General features: G+C 37.4%; 1 protein-coding gene across 1 annotated transcript in view; it reads right to left on the bottom strand.

Moving 5' to 3' along the window:
• Positions 1-12264: 12264 nt before the first annotated feature.
• Positions 12265-20094, bottom strand: part of LOC129770328 (calmodulin) — an 89395-nt gene continuing 81565 nt past the window's right edge. The window contains exon 4 of the mRNA XM_055773066.1: positions 12265-16573. Within this exon, the coding sequence (XP_055629041.1) occupies positions 16545-16573 (29 nt within the window). The 3' untranslated portion in view covers positions 12265-16544. The remainder of the gene's footprint in view (positions 16574-20094) is intronic.

Genomic DNA, 20094 nt, shown 5'->3' with positions numbered 1-20094 from the left:
CCTCTAGTCGGATATTTTTAAATCACCCCCAGCAGGCGATGCTCTTTTATTCTTCATATGTACACAGAGAGAATACTTGGAACGGTGAGCTACCAAGATCTCAAAAAAGCAATATGAAAGCGGAATTCCCACTGCTTGCACTCACGAAGCATTACTTCTACTACTCAAGTTTTATCGTGAGTGCAAGCCACAAACGGTTAATCCCAATCCCGGATGATGAGTTCTTGATCGGAAAGTGTAACAAGAGACGATCAACTGAAATCTTACGACACTCGTCGAGGGATTTTTTATTCTCTATTGCATTGTCCGCAGTGAGTGGCTGACTCAGTCTCGTGTCGATTTTATTTTGCTGTCGTCTCCCGCCCGATGAACAGCAGACGGGTAATGGATGCAATTGAATAATTTTATTACCAGCAGATTTGGGCGAGTCTCATCCCGCCCAAAATCGTTTTTTAGATACCAATAATTCTGAGCATTCACAGTTCTCTCCAAATAATTTTTCCAATAGTAATTCAATTAGTGACTTCACGAAACACCTTTCGAATTCGATTGAATTTCAGACCCTTTTTTATTTTGTAGATAAAACGGATCACATATTTGATTAATTCAATTCTGTGTGGTTACGTTCTTCGTTGCGAATAAATGTAATGAATTAGTATGGACGTATTTTATTCATATATCGTGAACTTCTGACATATCTGGCAGTAGATTTATCGAACGACTAATGTTTTTTTATATCCCTTCAAACTTGTTGCATCTCTCAAGTGTACATACTGCTTTGACCGCAGATTTGCATGGTTAAATCTGGTTAATTTCAGGTATTCAGTCTTCATTTTGTCGAATGAATACTGCTGGAACAATAGGTATCGCAGCAAATGATAATCAACATCCTACCTTTTCATCAAACGGTATGCGAAGAATTTCAGTGAACTGACGGCATTGGAATATATGCTTTGTGAGGACCACACAATTATTATCAGAGCTGATAAACATCCGACTGGAAGTCATGAACATCAATTCAATGTGCCCATGATAAATTTATCCTTTGAAGGTCATTAACCTTTCTCAAGATGATCAGATGGAATATATTCCAATGTCGTCTGGAATAACCTGTCCAACACCTTATGATCGTAATATTGTTTTTGCTATTATTTGATGTTTCATAACACGGCACTCTATTGGTTATTCGCCGAAAATGAATAAAAAATATCCTTGAAGTTAGCCTACGGTTTTAGTAGCAGTGCAATATGGTGAGCCAGCCTCAGGATAAGAAAACATTTAAAAATAAAGCTTTTTTTTTGAATGAATCAATAGTAAAACAAAACGTCAAAAAATTTCTCAGCTTTGTGATAGCAGAGAATCATTATCCATTTGAGTTGTATGAGTATTCCCCCCCCCCCCCACAAACTGTTGATAGTCTATCTGCATATAAATTATGTAGAGTTCCACAATCCAAAAATTTTATGAGCAAATATTTACGTGCTTACACAAAAAAAACACATGTTGACATATTTGCGCTAATTTATGTTTTTTGATTAATTCAAGCTAATGAAGGTCTTTTCTAGCCACCAGTTTACTCGGGCCCGAAAGAAGAGGTCTGTATTTGGGCTAGCGGAAAAATATATCTTGCAAGACCACGTGTTCGATGTCGTAATAGCCTTGGCCAATAACGCATTTACATGAACTCATAAAATTAGTGATTTGAGGGGGATTATTCTTTGTAGTCTCTTGTAGATTAATTTAAACACCATCTGAGAAATCCTCTGTGAAACATTAAACATGAAAGTCGTCCTATCTGCATTAGCGCATTTTTTTATTTTACCCAGTTTCATCGAAGTAAACGCACTCGGAAAGGAAAATTGAACGCCCGGACGAGAGAGCGAGAATCGTAAAGCGTACGTCATAGAGACACTCATTCCCATGGAGCAAATTCTTGTTAGGAGTTGTAAACAAAACGAGGACGGAGAGTAACTCAATTATTCGAACTAGTTTCAGTCTAGCAATGCTTTGGTCAACTCAGAGTTACCAAGAGAAAATCATTTGGTTATGATGGGTGAGGATTAATAGTTAGTCGCAGTTTGCACAGATTGCGATCTGTGCAGTTTGCGATTAATCGTAAATCACATCATGCTCCCTTGTTTTCCATCCTTGATCTGTACCAAGATGTTTTACCCAGGTGTATGACACGATTATCGCTATCTCACTCTACCTACCGTCACCGCCTATCTCACTATCCCTCTGCTGTAAAAGTTCATCATCGACATCACGATATGTCAGATGGTGGTAGATCGGTAATTCGCGATAACGTCGACGTCTGGTGGCGACTTCAAGTTTTAGTCATAATTTGGGTCCCAAAATCGTTAGTGTAATCTCTACCAGATTAGAAGACACGAAGCTGGTTTTCAAATTTGAAAATTTGAATGAAAACTTTCACATTATGTTATTCAATTATTAGAAACACGTATTTCTGACTTTCATTCAACTATATGGTCATACAATTCCAACATTGTTGCTGATTTTTTTCTTTATAATATAAAGTTGTCTTCATAAACAATTTTCGTATGAGACATTTTCCCCACCTGCAAACAAAAATGTTTTTAATTTAAACAGAATACTAATTTGATATGGGAAAGCTAATTTTCATTCATAATTTTAATTTTGAAAACGTTCACTCCGACTGAAAATCAGCTGTTCTTTGACGCTCCCCTAAACTAGTAAACGAAGCTCACTGCCGTCAACGCGGATCGCTGTTTTGAAGAAAACAAATACTTCTGACGTGTGAGATGTTGGCATCAAAAACATGGCGGGTGCCATACGGCTGGTTTTACCACTGTAAATGGCTACAGTTGTACTGTGCGCAGCGCCATAGATGGTTAGTGGTGGGTAGCATGAACTAATCGAATCAAAACACTAGGTAAACGTCCTTTTTATTGACTTTCTCTTGAGCTAATAACTCAGATTGGAAACTTGTTTGTTGTGTTTGATAGTATAGATACTAAATAAAAACCTTTTTCATTGAAATATGTGGTGAAAATTGGAAAATTTTCTGATTGTCAGTTTGACGTACGGTACAATGTACAACCAAAGTATATCTGTCATGGTACGATGGTACCTATACAACGCTAGTACAGCTGCATGTCTGTCCATGATATAAGATACGTGTGGTTAAAACTACTGCGGTTGGGGGTGGATTTAAAATGTTCGTACATAATATTGATTGTGTATTTGTGTATCTGCCATGCGAACGTCTATGCTGAATTGGAGCTTAATTTTGATAAGGAAATCAAATTTAGTTTAAGTTTAAAAATAATTAAAAATTAGTTGATTGTATTAAATTAATTTTTGGCCATTTTTTAAACATAGAAAACACTATTGAAAAAAAAAACAAAAAAAAATGTTTTTTTTAAATCTTTATCTGGAATGATTAAAAACCAATAAATTTAGTTTATTGACAGAAAAAAGCAAACGAAACAAATTAATCTAAATCGTATTTTTTTGCTACCTTACTCAGTAGTTTTAGACAGTTTCGAATCACCTTAAGGAATTCCATCTAACGAAACATTTTATTTGGTTGTTTTTTTTACATTTGAGCCCCAACTGAAAGGCGATGACATCGTTGGGATGATGTTTTAAGAAATCTTCCAACGATTCTCCACCCAAATCGATTTTTTATACTTCTGACTGGCTGTAAAGCGACCTCAGGGGGTTTACACGATATGATTCCATGCTTAGAAAGCCCAAATCACTCAAATGATCACTGATAGTTCTCTAAGAGGCGTCATATCATCGTCACGAATTGGAGGCGATCTGGCGTAGTGGTAACATCCATACCATTCACGCAAAGGTTACGAGTTCAATTCTCACTCTCGAAATTCTTCCAAAAATGGAATCGAAAGTGACGAACCAGTCAAAAGTGTTGAAAGTAACTATAATAGAGAAAAAAAAACAAAACAAAATCGTAACGAATATGCTGTAGGGGAACTTTGGGTAAGACGCACCGTGTCGGTAAAACGCACCACCATGAAAAATCATGGAAAACGCAGTAATCGGCTGGATTTTTCTGTGCTTATAATTTCCCCTTTTTCATTATAAATGCAATTAAATGTATTGTAGTACTAAAAACCACGTCCATCTTCATAAAATAATAACTGCCTGATGTCATGCAACTTTGACCACTTCTGTCAGAAGACTTTTGAAGCATTAAAAACTCATTTAAATTTTGCTAGCTTCGATACATTCTCAAATGTTACCAGAGTTATCGATTGAGTTTGAGTAAAAAAAATAAACATTCATTTTTATATCAAATACTCGCGATGACAGTGGTACAGTACAGTACAGGACCATAATTTGGGTCGCAAACACGGTAGTGTAATCTATACCAGATTAGAAGACGTTAAGCCAGTTTTAAAATGTTAAAATTTGAACGAAAATTTTCACATCATGTCATTTAATTACTTGAAAAAACGAATTTCTAACTTATATTTAACATCTTCAATATTGTTGCTGAATATTTTCATTATAATATAAAGTTGTCTTCAAAAACAATTTTCGTATAAGATTTTTTCTCCACCTGCGAAAAAAAAGTGTTTTCCATTTAAATAGAATACTCATTTGATATGGAGAAGTTAAGTTTCATTCATAATTTTAATTTTAAAAACGTGTTCACTCCGCCTGGAAATAAATTTCTCTTTGACGCTCCTCTGAACTAGTAAACGAAGCTCAATGCCGTCAACACGGATGGAGATTAAAGTGCGCTACACATACAACTTTCCGTCACCGTAAAGTATACATAAAGGAATGAAACATCAAATAATGGAAATCGTATGGTAGCATTCACATACACAATTAACAGTAACTTTGACGTCGGCAAAATATGTCCAAGAGAATAGTTGACGGGACGGTGACGGTGACGCTGTATGTGTATCGCACTTAATAAAGAGTTGGTCAGTTTCTGTGTTACCAAACCGCTCAGATATTTGTTGCAATTGTTTTATGCCTAGATGGTTTCTGAAAAGCACAAAACCATTTTCACATATCTTTTTTTGTATTGTGTGATAAAAACCAGAGCGAACACAATCATTGCAATGTTTCATACTACTGAAATCCATCCATTATTAAGAATAATACAAATCTTAGAATTAAAATATAATCTCATAAATATAACGGCCAAAAGCCTGGCAGCCCATTTGTGAACAGCGGCACATATTAATTCGATTGTAAACAAAATATTTGATTTAAAATTCATCGGTGTTTTCGATTCGACAATAAAAATGTCTCGAAAATTCGAGTTCATCTGATGATTCTAACTGGTAGAAAGCAGCAAATTAAAAATTATCCAGAATAAACACTTCGATGTTGTTTGACATTTTGACCCGTTGTTGTGGTGCATTTTGGACACGCTTACCTTGTTTATTTAAGAATGGTGTAATATGAATGCGTTTAGAGTTCTCGTTATTTCTCTTGGTTAGCTTATTCGTAATCGTTCTTGCTCATTTACCTACAAAGAAAACAAACTTGTGGATGTGAAGAAACTTGAAATATGTAGTAAAAATACATGTTTTATACTGTTTTGCTTAACATGGGCATCTTGCCCGGTCCTCTCTATTTCAGTCAATCAATCTAGTTTTCGATGAAATGTGCAATGTTTCGTCTCTTCCTTTTCATTGAAAAGAGGGATGTGGGAAAATCTCTCTCGGAAAATGCTTTTTCGTCTCTCATTAAGTGCTGAAAATATGTAAAATGGAACAAGGAGCGAAAAATTGAAGCTAACTTGACCAACGTTAGCCTGTTCAGCCTAATCTCTCAAATCAGAGCCGTTGTTGGCGTGCAAGAAAGAACAAAGAAGAATCCTAAAACGAAACCATTTTTCAGCTAATCATAACCCACCGAAAAAGAAAAATCGGCGATTCTCGCGAAAATCAAAGTGAGCGTATAACATTCCCTCGCTTCTCATAATCTCGACTACAGGGTCTTTCAGATTAAACACTCACGTAAAAAATCGAAAAGCTCCTTATAATTTTTTTTTCGCTCCGTCGACGGTAAAACTGTATTCCCCACTTCGGGACGATAATATTCGGCTACTCGTTCTGTCTGATCGAAAGGTTTTTAGTGTCAAGATGTACAATTTACAAGAACGTGTAGTTTTAGTGAAATCGTATTACTCGAGCAACCGAGGCCTTTAAGAAACTTTGTCCTCAACATTTTTTTCAACATTTCTCGTCGTCGATTACTTCCTCTGGGGGTACGTGAAGGACCGCTGCTATGTTAATAAGCCACAAAATTAGCTTAACTTAAAAAACTGATCTTTTCTTCTCAAGTAGGCAAACAATTCGATCTCTGATTAAAATAGGACATTTCGCACTTACCAGATGTTTCCCTCTGGTCTGTTTTTTAAACTGTGGACGTTATCACTCGGACGAAAAAAAGAAAGAGAACAGAAGATTGATGATAGGTTCGATACAGTTTGCGACGATCTTCTATCATCGATTTTATGGACATGAAGCAACAATTTTCAAGTTTTACCCAAATAAAACCGTATTTTGTAGAGGTTTTGTAGAGGGGGCCTATCCGAGCGTCTGTCCACCATGGAGGTGCGGCTCAAAACAGCGTCTGATCCCCATGTTAGGGGCGGCTGATCACTGTCTTCGTGCCAGCGGGGACTCTAAAAAGTGCTGTGCACGACGGTCCTCCAGCGAGACAGGGGGTTGGTGCAGGCCCTGCAAGCCATCCGTAAAAATAAAACACACAGGAAAATTCACGAAGAAATTCGAGACAGGACAATCGGACTAGACCCACGCAAAGAACACGGACTAGAGATTGGAAACTCGGAACATGGAACTACAAATCTCTCAATTTTCTTGCGAGTACCCGAATTCTTTCGAAAATATTGAGAGCCCGCAAATTCAACATCGTAGCTCTGCAGGAGGTGTGCTGGAAAGGTTCGATGGTGCGATCGTTCCATGGTGGGTATACCATTTATCAGAGCTGCGGCAATACACATGAGCTGGGTACAGCTTTCATCGTGATGGAGGAGATACAAAAACGGGTGATTGGTTGGTGGCCGATCAATGAAAGAATGTGCAGATTGAGAATGAGAGGCCACTTCTTCAATATCAGCATTATCAACGTCCACAGCCCCCATCTAGCTAGCACCGATGACGATAAAGAAGAATTCTACGCGCAGCTAGAGCGTGAATACGATCGCTGCCCAAAACACGACATCAAAACCGTCATCGGTGATTTGAACGCTCAGGTCGGCCATGAGGAGGAGTTCAGACCGGTAATTAGTAGGTTCAGCGGCCATCAGCGAACCAACGAAAACGGCCTAAGACTTATCGACTTCGCTGCCTAAACTGTTCTAAACTGTCAGTCGTCAATTGGCGATCTAACGCAAAACGTAAACGATCGGTGAGACATCTGGATTTTGTTTTTGAACTAAGAAAATGATGCTAATGTAACCTAAAACTCAAAAAACAAATCACGTATATTTTACTTCCGGGCTTTCCAAGGTAGTTCTCACATGCAGGAATCGTGCATTTTTCTACTTGTGTTTGATAGTGCTCTCGAATTTCGTTCTTTAATTCAACCATTGTCAACATTTTTATAGTTTTCACTACTGAAAGAGGTAAATAAATAACATGTTATAAATAAAATTGCGCAGAATTAAATTTCTTACAAACTCATCGCAATCAAATAATCTTTTATGATTATAACATTGTAATTTATGGAAAGAACTACAAACCTTCCATAAGCTCACATGGCAAAATTTAAAACCATCATCACTTTCACCGCAGCGCCGCCTAGGTGTAGATTTGTACGTTAGATCGCCAATAACATAAGACACCAGCGCTCACCACGGTATCACCCACGACGACTACAGGAGCCGAACATTGCTGCAACATACTCGCAGCGTCTTGAAGCTGCGTTACCGGGGGTAGACGAGCTGGATGCTGTTCCCCTCGATGAATGCTGGAACACCTTAAAAGCAGCAATTAGCAGCATAACAGAGACCGTCATCGGGTATGAACAACGAGGATAACGGAACGAATGGTTTGACGACGAGTGCCGAGCGCTCCTGAACGAGAAGGATGCAGCACGCGCAGCCATGCTGCAACGAGCGACTTAGTTGTGGCGGCAATTGTCGCGCATTGGGTGACTCCAGATAAATGGCCAGTTCGCACAGTCAGAGTTGAATTTTAAGGCCTTATTTCCGTATACACTTCACGGTGAAAACGAAATGAAGTGTATCCGCGATGACAACTATACAATGTTAACACCTGGAAACTCACAACATCAGATTAGCCGGCCCGAAGGCAGTTTTAAATTTGTCAAAATCTGAATGAAAATTTTTACTTGGCATTGTTTATTTACTTGAAGCACGTCTTTCTTATCATAACTCAACCCATTTTCTATACACTTTCCGATATTCTCATTAAAATTTATTAGAATATAAAATTATCTTTAGATACCATTTTTGTAAGAGATTATTTTACCATATGAAGAAAACAAAGTTTTCCATTCACATTGAACATTAATTCGATACGGAGAAGTTAATTTTCATTCAATTCATGTATTTCGACATATCATACTCCTCTTATCAAATCTACGTTTTCTATTTCTTTTTGCTTTCTCTGCATTTAAATTTGTTTTGGTTACCAAAATAACAGGAAAATACTAACTGTTTAAAATATGACACCCGATTTTATAATTAATATGAAAAATTGTACAGCTCAAATAATACATGAGACGAAGAACACATGTTTCTCTTATGGGAAAATAATCTTCCGAAATTTTATAACATTTGGCAACCTTCACATCTCGCGTGGCTCGGCTCCCTGTTATCTAGCACTTGGTTGACGAAAATGCAGAAAGAAGAGTAAAGGCCCATTTATACGTTGCTAGTAGCTGACTTCACAATGAGCAGCTACTGACCCGGTGAACTCGCTTGACAAATGGTTGACTCGCCTTGTCCGTTCACACAATGTGAGCTGCTGACAAGAAACCAGATACCACGACACGGGTTTACCAGAGATGCCAGGCGATTTTTCAAATGTCCATCAAATAGTCAGAAACAGCAATCAGGTCCGAATTTGTCAGATGATTGATCCGAAATCGGCTTCTTTATTGGCAGTTTTCATCTTAGGTTTTCAGTTGAATTTATCATTACACAATTTTATAGCGAAACACACGCTGGCCGTGTTTAAAAATACTTTGTGCTGAATTTATTTTATACTGAAGGTACTATCCGAAAAAAGCAGAAAGAAAAAAGGATTCGGGCCAGGAATTGGATGCAAAGAAAAGAAGCAACAAATACAATATTGAAGTAACTCTACAATGATGATCTCCGAGAGTACAGAGCAGTGTTGAGAATAACACCTGAAAAAGTGAGAAAACTGTTGGATTTAATTGCTCCACAAATATAACGCCAAGATACACTCATGAAGGATGCTAAACCTACAAGAGTGAAACTAGAAATGATGTGCCTTTCTTCTGGAATATCGTTCAGATTATTGTCGAATTTTTTTAAAATCTCGAAAGCATCCATAGCTAAAATAATTCCGAAAGTATGTGGTGCTCCAAATGGCAGTCTAAAAGATTTTTCAAAATTTGATTTATTTCGCCTTGACAGCAGCTTCGTGTACCAATTTGTGAAATAAAAATGTTAGTAGATTTGCAGGAGCAATTAATACGCCTCAAAAACTAAAATAATGAATGAAAATCTACTTTTTCTAAATCGAATATGTATTCTGTTTCTTAGAACAATACTTTTTTGCAAGTTTTGAGTGAATTTTGAATTAAAATCGTGCCCGATAATGATTTTATATTTAGATCCCCAAGAAAACTATTTTTAAAAAACGTGCCCCGTCAGCGTGCAAAACTAAATAATAACGATTCCGTTTAGAAACTATGAGGGTTTAATTTGTTCTTCCAATAATTTTCAAGTCTATAAATATCTTCGCATATTTTCAAATATCTTAAAAATAGAGAAATGTAAAGACAATGTCAAGATTTGGCATCCCTGATTCGAGCGCTAAAATCTGTTTTTGACGTTTTGAGGGATGCGAGTGCGAGTAAATTCAAAAAACTTTGAAGTAGCTCGCACACCGAATCACACATGACACTAGCTGGCATGATGTGTTCACACGGTGTGAGTAGCTGCACTGCAGTAACTGACTAGACCGACTCGTATGTTTACTCGCACCGTCTGAACCCGGCTTAAGAAGTCAGTTGTCACGTCTTGTCTTAGCAAACAACTGTCTTCGTTCCTCTCTTGGTATAATCAAGACGGGTCTATGTTACTAGGTGAGGCCGTTTCGTCACTAAGTTGGTTAGGGGAGCGGTATATGAAAACAGTACGGAAGAAAGCAGAAGGGGAATTATTTGCTTGTAGCGTGAAAGAGACAGACTTACACGAGCGAGCTTCGGCACCAGCGTATTGTGTTTTGTTTACAAACAAAACACAGTAGACTTCCAAGATGGCTGAAAAGTGGTTTTTGCAAGTTGACCCACCTTAGGATATACTTCTAGGCGCCTTGGGTATAATCATGCAATGCGAGATGGAAAATGAAAGGTGGGAAGATTTTTTAAATCTGTGACGTCACAGATTTTGTTTATGTATGTTACTTTTCTTTTAATAGTCCACTGCATAGGAAAAGTGTTGTTTTTAAAAGTCAAAATAAGCAAATGAAATGAACGAACTAGTATTTTTTCCTAAATCAATGCTAATGTTCAAAATCCGACATTTTGACAGAAACTGAAATTTCAGTATTTTTGATGTGTTCTGAATTTAATTTCAATTCAATTTTACTTCTCGTTACGTCGACCAAAAACGTAAACGAACAAAGTCAGAGTCACACAATCTTTTGTTCCTTTGACGGATAAACATTTGGGAATGGGTGCATGGGAAAAAAGGTTGCAAATTTTTTTCATGTAAAATGAACTTGAAAAATAAATTTAATTGATTGAGTATGATTGTATACGAAAAGTGTCTTTGTTTTGGGCGACTGAAGTTTTGTGAAAAAAGTAATTACAATTGCTGACAAAAGTCAAACTTCCATGAAGTTGCTCTGGAATCCAAACATAGTAGACATTAGAATACTATTTCTGAAATCAAAGAAAAAATTAAACATTTTAGTTCGTGATGTTGTCTGTTTTATTCATAATGTGAAAAATATGATTTGGAAATCTGTAATTAGCTTCTGTATGTCCTCTTTCAACGTTATTCGTTGACACATTCAATTTTGTACCATTTGAGTAGCTGACTGGTATGCCTGATATGTGAACTTCCTATTATACTGGCTACTAACACAATCATAGTTCAACACAACCAAAACCCGTGAATCTTCCCACCTTCTATTCTTCATCTCGCATGCAATGTTACACAAGTATTTGAATGATCCTCTCATATTTGGTTATATGTTCGTGAGAGGTTACTTGCATGACACATTGTGTATCATTCGATTTTGATCGAAATCCAAACACTGCCGGTACCCGTTAAAGGGCTAATACCAAAACATGAAGAAAAAGCGACAATAGGCTCCGAAGATAAAACTCGCCGCGATCATACTACCCACATGTTATCGAAAATGTTGAGCGGTCCGTGATGATTGCTTACTATGAACTCTACTTAAGGTCAAATAGACTTAGTAATCGGGCGAAATGCTCCCTACAGACACAAGACGTGGAGGACCTGCGAATCCTCGAAGTCTACAAACGATTTGTTTTAGGATCCTTTTTGGGTGGTGTGCAGGAGGATGCCGTGTAAAGGAGAAGGATTATCCTCGAATTCACGCAACTCATGCAACGCTGAAATAGGGTATATCCTGAATCCGACGGGTATAAGACGACGAGGAGCGCAGCGAGCAAGATGGTTAGACCAGGTGGAGTGGAACGGGATGCCTACGGCATTACAGCGAGATAGCTACGAGTAGATTGGTATTGAATGAAGCCGTGCTTTCTCTGTTGTTAACGATTGTGGATCGCTGACATGCTGCAAATAGAACCCAAGGCTGGTGATACGATACTACACAAATCTTTGGTTTTTTTATAGTTCAACCTAAAAGTGAAGAAACATTTATTTCATATTATGTCTTTTTCATTACTCTTGTTGTTATTGTTGTTGTTTTTGCTGTTATTTTCCTTAGTTCATGCTCTTTGTTCTTGTTTTGCTTGCCTTCTTGTTGTTGTTGGATTTTTTTTGTTCTCATATTGATTAAGTCGAGCTACAATTCTTCTGCCGTTGCTGTTGTTGTTAGTATGTGTATAGTTTCTCTGTTTTTTTTTCATTTGTTTGGGAATAGATTCTTTCTGGTTTTTTTCTTATTCTGATGAATGCGTTTGTGTTTATGTGGGTGTGTTGTTGTATAGTTTGCTACCAACGCGCTTTTCCTTCGCTTGACCCTCTCTCTCTAGCTTTCTATCTCTCTGCGATGCTCTATTTGTTCGGTTATTGTTGAGAAGGTTTTAAGTTGCTCCGTGTGAAAACTCCGGGGTAGCACGCATTTTATAAAAAATGAGAGAAAAGATAAGCTTTTTCACTTTATAAAAACCGAAAATGGGTAATAGAAGTGCGTCAATATATAGTTATCACACACACGATAGCGAGTTCGTTTCAATTTTTTTTTCTTTTCTTTTTGCTACTGGAATAATTGTTGCTTTCCCGTTAATTCTTATATGTTTTTGTGGGTGTGAGTAGTTAGTTTACTACGGGGTTTTCTTCATTCTATTTGTAACTCTCCTGCTGCTGACAATTTGCCACACATTTTGTGGGTAATTTAAAAGAGGAAATCCAATCAAACGAGTTCAAATAGCAAATTGACCTTGATTGCCGTTTTACCATAGATAAGTCGGTCCTTGACAAATATACAAATTTGTTTTTCGATTTGTGTGGCACTGAAAAGTGTTTGATTGCAAATCAAAACGGTGTATAACTGGATGTAATGCAGAGTTTTTGTTTCTTTTCTTATTTTCCTTTCCTTGTTGTGTCTTTTGTGTTGTTGTAACTTTTGATTATTACATGTCCGATAAACGTACTGATGTTATAAATTTTCTTCAATTTTAAAGTTTGTTTTAGCTAGATTTTGTTGTTTTTTTCTATTCCTTTGTTATACGAAGGATTTTCTTTTGTCCACTAGTTGATTAACCTCGTTCCTTAAATATATCTGATTTTGTTTATTCAAAGTTTCTTGTAAGGTAGTAACTTTTTTTTTTGTTTGTTTCAGTTCAAAGTTTAGAGAGTGTTGAATTTTGAAGAGAGTTAAATTCTTTCGTTTAATCGCTGTCGGGTAGAGAGAGATTATCGGTTTGGGAACGTAAAAATGCGTTCGAAACAGTGTCCTGTGTGTGCAGGGTCCTAAAAATCTCGACTAACAACAAACAGCGAAGGTAGTTTCTTCTTCGTCTTCGTCGCTGGTGTATTTTGACCGATGCAAAACAAAAACGATTGCAATTTACCTGGTGGGAGGATTTTGTCAAACATTCGCGTGGGGGCGCTGGTCGATTGTTTTTGTTCGTCATGCATATGGCCTGGGTCCGTTTGTGAAAAGTCAACATGGCGCCTCGCGCGGGCGCCCACAGGGTTGGGTGGGCTTTACACTCTTTGGGCATCGCCCTCAGGAGAGACGCCAAAGGACGGACACAACAGTGTGGAATCGTTACACAAAATTCGTTGCTTGCTTTTAAGTGTTAATCTCCAGCCGAGAGCTAAGCCGTGGGGATTGCTCGGGAAATGGCGAAACCAGCGCCCCGCCGCTCTCTAGCTTTCTACCGAAGGTATCCCCGGGGCCGAAACGCGCTTCCCTAGCGAAGAGGAAAGCAGACAACCCGCGTGCGAGCGGTTGTGATCAGGATTACCCGAGTTCTCGCCTCGACACGAAACAAAGCAATGGTCGCGCACGCACCACTTTACCCGGGTTCCGCTGCCTTGCCCCCTAGTTGTTTTATTTCTTTGCTCCGCTACAGTTTTAAGTGTCACAGAAAGAGAAACTATTCTAACCAGATGAAAGTTGGTTTGTTTACTTCTGAAACGCTTCGCTTGCTTTGTTTTTAACTTCATTTAAATATATGCCTTTTCACTAGTTCACAAATTGTTTTGTCGTTTAATTCTTTTTGGGTCTTGTTTTTTTTTTTTGCTTCATATTTAGTTTTTTTTTTAATCTCATTTCTTAATATGCATGTTCACTTTTACAAAAAGATTTTTCAATAGAAAATGTTATACTTTATCGTTCCAGCTTTTGTTTTTTTTTGCTTCATGTTTACTTGTTCTAATGTTAATAATCAATAGCAAAAGTCGAACTGGAAACGAAAATGAAACGCACAAACAAAACCGAAAAGTACACCGTGTGTGTGTCGCGCAATTTGTGTGTATGAGTGTGGGAGTGTTGATGTACGGTATATATGTGTGTGAGAGTGTACAATTGCTCAAATTCACAGAGTGTTTTTTGCTTGCTTTTGTATCCATGTGTCATTTATATATATATATATATATATATTTGTTAAACTTTAAATGGGAAGTTCGTATCCGCTAACCACTTGCCAAAGAATATCAAACGAGAAGGCAAGAAGTATGTGGGTTATATGGGTCACGAATAAAAAAACCTATATTGTTACAATAATATACACTGTTTCGTTACTTTCATTATTCTCATATACTGCTGATTTTTATCCTCTAACGGTGTATTTTCGCTATCGCTCAAAATGTATGTTTTTGTTTTACCACAAGTGTGTATTTTCGTTTGTGTTTGCTTGATTTACTCCTCTGGTAATGCGTGTGTATGTTGGTGGAAAATTATAGCAGTAAATTACACATAATAGATGGTTTCTTGTTTTTTTGTTTGTTGTTACTCTATATTTTTTTTAATATGGATTCTGTTCTTTCTCTGTTTTTTCCAATGCTATTATACTCTCATCTAGGTACACACTTAATGTTTAAATTTCCCATTCTTTTTCACTTGCTAGAGAAGGTAAATGCTGCAAAAAAAGATAATTCGTTCCATTCCTTGTTGGATTTCCAATTTTCCCAAATTCTATATATCGTTTACGTTTTTTTCCGTTCCATTCTGTTGTACGCTCGATTACTGTAATGACCTTGTGTGTTTGTTTCACTGGGATTCCTTCTTCGCAAACTCCTACCCAAACCAATTCCCCACTGCTTCGACGACGGCTCTCTGAACACCAAAAGCATCCATTCATTTTCCATCTCCTCTGCACAAAAATCTCAACAGCAGCGCGCAATGGTAAACTATGACAATCAATGTGGCAGAAGACCGAGAAATGCACACTTTTTTCCGAGCGAAACAAACACTTCCCGAACATGGCACTGCTGCCACCACCAGAAGCTCTTTGAAGGCAAAAAGACTCACATTCTTCCTCTGGGTCAGGCCAGTGGACGACATCAGCTGGCAAAACCAACCGCACGCGGTGCTCTACACCCAACAGCAGCAAGAGAACCTCTCAGGAGATAAGAAAACACGAACTTTTGTTGTTTTGTTGGTTTTTCTTAGATCGAACAACTACAAGATTACGACTTTAATAAATAGTAATTCACTTTCATCGGTTAAGTATTACCATTACAATTTTATGTGTGTAAGAGTTTTGTTTCCTTCTGCAATTTTCGCTGAAAACTATGAATGCCAAGCTTGATTGCTCCAATGCTCCTTTTACCCACTGCGTGGGTTTATGGAGCAAAGAAAGATCGTTCAAAAATTTTGAAAAAACACTTCCTGTTCAAAATCCTACCAACTTCAGAAAAATCTCTTTCGTTCCCGGGCCGGACTCAGGAGCTGCTGCATGTCTTTCATTCTGAAAAGTTTGGGGGGGGGGTGTAGTCTTGGAATTTTGCTGCTCATTCGGGTCATTTCATTGTGTGCCTCTGTACGTGTGTCTGTGGTGTGTGAGAGAAAATACGATTCGCAAACGCGCGGTTGGCTGGCTGCTGGAATGTGCCATCTCAGAAACAACACAGCATAGCCTGACCCCTTCCTCCCTAGAATGTTTGTCCTTCTCTGGCCCAGACCACCACCACCGACGGAACTATTCTCATCCTATCTTTCCTGTCCTGTCCTGTCCCACCATTTCCAAAAGCCTTCTGCGCCCTTTGCTGGTGTCCCGCCGCGCTAGAGCGAGCCTAAACACACTTTCCTTTGCCTGTCCTGTCCTGTCTGTCTTCTTTCTTTTAAATTTATATTTATATTTTATTTTTACAAAAATTTACACAAATAGATTAAGGATAGTGATTAACTTTAATTAATGTATTTTTTCTTTCTCCTTTTATTTATCTTATTTAAAATTGTGTTGTTACAATTAATTTAAGTTATTTTTCCTTACGTGGTTTTTGCATTATTTTTTTGTCCTTTTTTTCTCTCTATTTCTCTTCCTCTCGTGTTTTTAGTTAATTTAATGTTAATTTTTACTTTTACGTTTTTTCTCTTTTTTACTCCTTTTTTTCTTTAAATCCATAGCAATAGCGTTGCGCAGCTGGTGTTGCGCGTGGCTACAGTCTTCTTTATAAACAAATAATAGAAAGGCGCAATTTTTCGACCTGTAGCTCACTTCGATGTCATCATTGTTACGAATTCTGCAACGAGAAATGGAAAAGAAAGGGGAACACGTTAGTTTATTATTTTCATATGAAAGCTGGGGCGTTGGAGAATTGTGTTTTGCGTGTTATATTTGTACAGCTTCGACCAAACCATTGGATTCCATAACTAAATCGATGTCAATAAAGTTATGTTTTCGTCTGACGGTAGACACAGCTCGGCAAGGTCTGTATAAAATTATCAAAATATCAGAGAAACACTAGAGGTGGGTTATATCTGTGATATAACCATAAGGCGGACCTTTAGCTGAGTAATCATTTGTTTTAAGTTGCATCTGAATAAATTCAAAACTAAATGGATATTTTGAGATTTTGCTGAACGTTCTTCATGTAAATGGGGGTGGATGAGTATAAGTATTGAATTATAATTAATACAGAAAAACATATATAATACGACACTTTCGAACTGGCCAGTGGTCCTGGAAAGGATCGATGGGTGACTTTATAGAAAAGTAACTGAAGATGGTTGATACATGATTAATTCTTGTTCTCGTGAGAACAATACACGAAATATATGTCCTTATTGCCTTCATTATTGTCTTCACAAACGATTTAAGACTGAGGTATTTAATTTCTATACTGGGGTGTAAGTTCGAAGATTCGAAAACGAGAGCGTTACGGCGGAACAAAAAGATTTTGAGCGATAATTCCTTCTAACCAACTGAACGAAATGGTATAATAATCACTTCATTCGAAAGATAAAAGGTGCAAGGTTAGTTGTTAGGTTAGTAGTGATTGCGATGTGACATGAGGATGGCCACCCTCGCATGTCTATGCATTATGCTCTTCTCTTCCAATCCTATTTTTTTTCTGCAGCCGGACTGAACTGAAATCAAAGCGCCTAGGGAAATCGTTATAGCAGATACATGCAAGCTGAGTACTTTTTCACTCGCTTGCATTATTGGTGAACGGAATATGTGTTCTCGAATACGGGTGCATAATCAAGGCCCCTCGGTTCTATTCAAGACCACCAACAAGTTCAAAGGAGTTGAATTTCATGTATATCCCTGAATAAAAAATTCCATATTCATACTCATCCACTTACACGCTAACATAAAAAACTTTCAGCGTCCTTTCAAAATATTCATTCATTTATTGAAAATTAAGGGACGAATGACCATCAAACTGCCGCCTGCAATGTTACGAGTTGAAAAATTGAATGACACGTACCGTAAATTCTTCCAGCTTCCAAGTTGAATTTCTTTTTATTAGAGAAAATCACTTGAAATAGTGAAACCCATAAGATTAGCTTCCACATCAGTTTTAGGACTCGCAGCTTTGAAAATGAGATTTTCATGGTTTGGGAAGAATGCACTGAAATTTCAGCAGTGTATAACTCTTAGACATTTTATCTTTGGAAGAAGGTGATTATCATACCACTTTCTTTTAGCCAACAATGAGATATAAACGTTCAAAACCTTGCACAGAAAAACTACATCGCAAAAAAGCATTATTTCCAATGCTGAATCTAATCCAACATTGATTATTCGGATCATAATTGTAGACCAGAAGTGACACGCAAACCACACATCAGGCAAATGAATGGTGATTTGAACACTTTTTACGGTAACAGTTTTTTGAGACGATTGCGTGAAACACATTCGCAAAATAGATGGAGAGTGATGTCCAAGACACGCACTGTTGACGTAGAACTACAAAATTATTTTATCCAATTGCCTTGCAATAATAATCCGAAATGATAACACTGCACTTTATTGACCACGCATCCTGAAGCGAACGATTTGAGTGCAAAGCATGGTGGTAACAACTGGCGAAAACTGTACTTTTTTGTTCGTTTATTATTGAGATTATCAAATTCAAAGTTAATTCACTTCTGGCTTTGAAAAAAGACCAACTATAAAATAAACTATCTCGTAGCGTTTAGGCGGTTTGCGGTATACTCACAAACACATTTGCGGTGTTTTTTTTTCTCATATGACATAACACAGGCGATTATATATTTGTTTCACCATCATCATCGATTTTGAAATCGGAAACAAAATGACAAAATGTGTAACATCTTTCATTCTCCGACCCTCCGAAGTAATTTTGCTCTCCAACTTCACGTCCGGCAAAACCGCTGTGTGTGAATTCAGCCTTAAAAAGACAATTTGAAAATTAGAATATACTGTTGACTGTCCGCTGGCTGGAGCGAGACTGGACTGTCTGCGTTGACTGCATTGATGGCAATATGGGGTTGCAGAAAAAAAGAACACACTTTTAAAATAAAAATTATGAATGAAAATTATGTAAAAGAAAATCACTTTTGCTTGCAAGTAGTGAAAAAATATCATACAAAAAATGTATCTAAATATAATTGTATATCATAATGGTAAGTTTTGGTGAGAATATCTAAAAATTCATAGAATATAGTTGAAATTACGGTCAGAACAACGTACTTCTAGTAGGCAAATAACGCAAAAAAAATTTCATACAAATTTTAGTAATTAAAAACTGCCTTAGAGCCGACTAATCTGATGGAGAAGAGTAGGCCTCATACAAACTAATGTCGTATCCAGTTGTTGACACCATTCCGCCGCCAACGCGAGTAATTAGCGAATGCAAATGTTCAGTACAATTTTTGTGTAAGCTGCAAATCTTTCCCTTCTCCTTTGTGCCCTTGGTGTCAATGCAATGCATTATGCATGTTCCGAGCATGCACTACGAAACGAATAGTTTTGGTTTGTCAGATGCGCACGACGGCAGAGGAACAACTGACGGTTTGCCTTATCAAAGGCACTAATTATTGCACGATAATTAAATATTCTTTCTTCACTTAGGGAATAACGATGCTCAGCCATGATTGGTGTATTGCCGATTCGTTAAACACTCGTTGTTGAGTTTGGAAAAATGGGAATATTCAAAATTTTCGTCAGTTGAAACTTTTAAGTGGGAGTATTGTAGATCTCAAGCGATCTGTCGGAATCATTTTAAACTCGCAGGGGACTTTGCAGGGTACTCTTCTGTCTGGTATTGTAAGTTGCGATGGGAGGTGTTGTTCCGCGCACGAATTTCAATTGAGCTCAGGATCAAATGCATTTAAAACTAAATACATGCGGGTCGAGCAGATCGCAACGGATACTCTTGAAACTCTTGAAAGCAACATTGTAAACAGCGGTAAAAAGCTCGAGATCATCGTCGAGATTGTCAAATTTGGTTCGTAGATCACAAACATCAGCAACAACAGCCGTGAAATTCAAAAACGCATAGCCAACGGAAGTCGTTCAACAAACGGTGTCATACAGCTCGAGATTGGAGAACTGAATACATAGACCGGGTGTGTTAGCGGAATATAGTGAATAAAATCTAATCTCTATTAATAGGATGTAGGATGCGCAACATTGATAGGATATACAGTATTGTTCGCAAAACCAGACCGGGGAATAGTAATAACATGTCACGTTAAAAAACGTGACAAATTCTTAACAACGAAAAGTTAAAAACATTAAAACTATTAAAAAATAAAAAATAGTTTTAATGTTTTTTACTTTTCGTTGTTA

Source organism: Toxorhynchites rutilus, chromosome 2 (assembly GCF_029784135.1).
Source record: "Toxorhynchites rutilus septentrionalis strain SRP chromosome 2, ASM2978413v1, whole genome shotgun sequence".
Taxonomy (NCBI): Eukaryota; Metazoa; Arthropoda; class Insecta; order Diptera; family Culicidae; genus Toxorhynchites; species Toxorhynchites rutilus.
The sequence above is the reverse complement of the archived record's forward strand: the minus strand, read 5'-3'. Positions and strand labels throughout refer to the sequence as shown.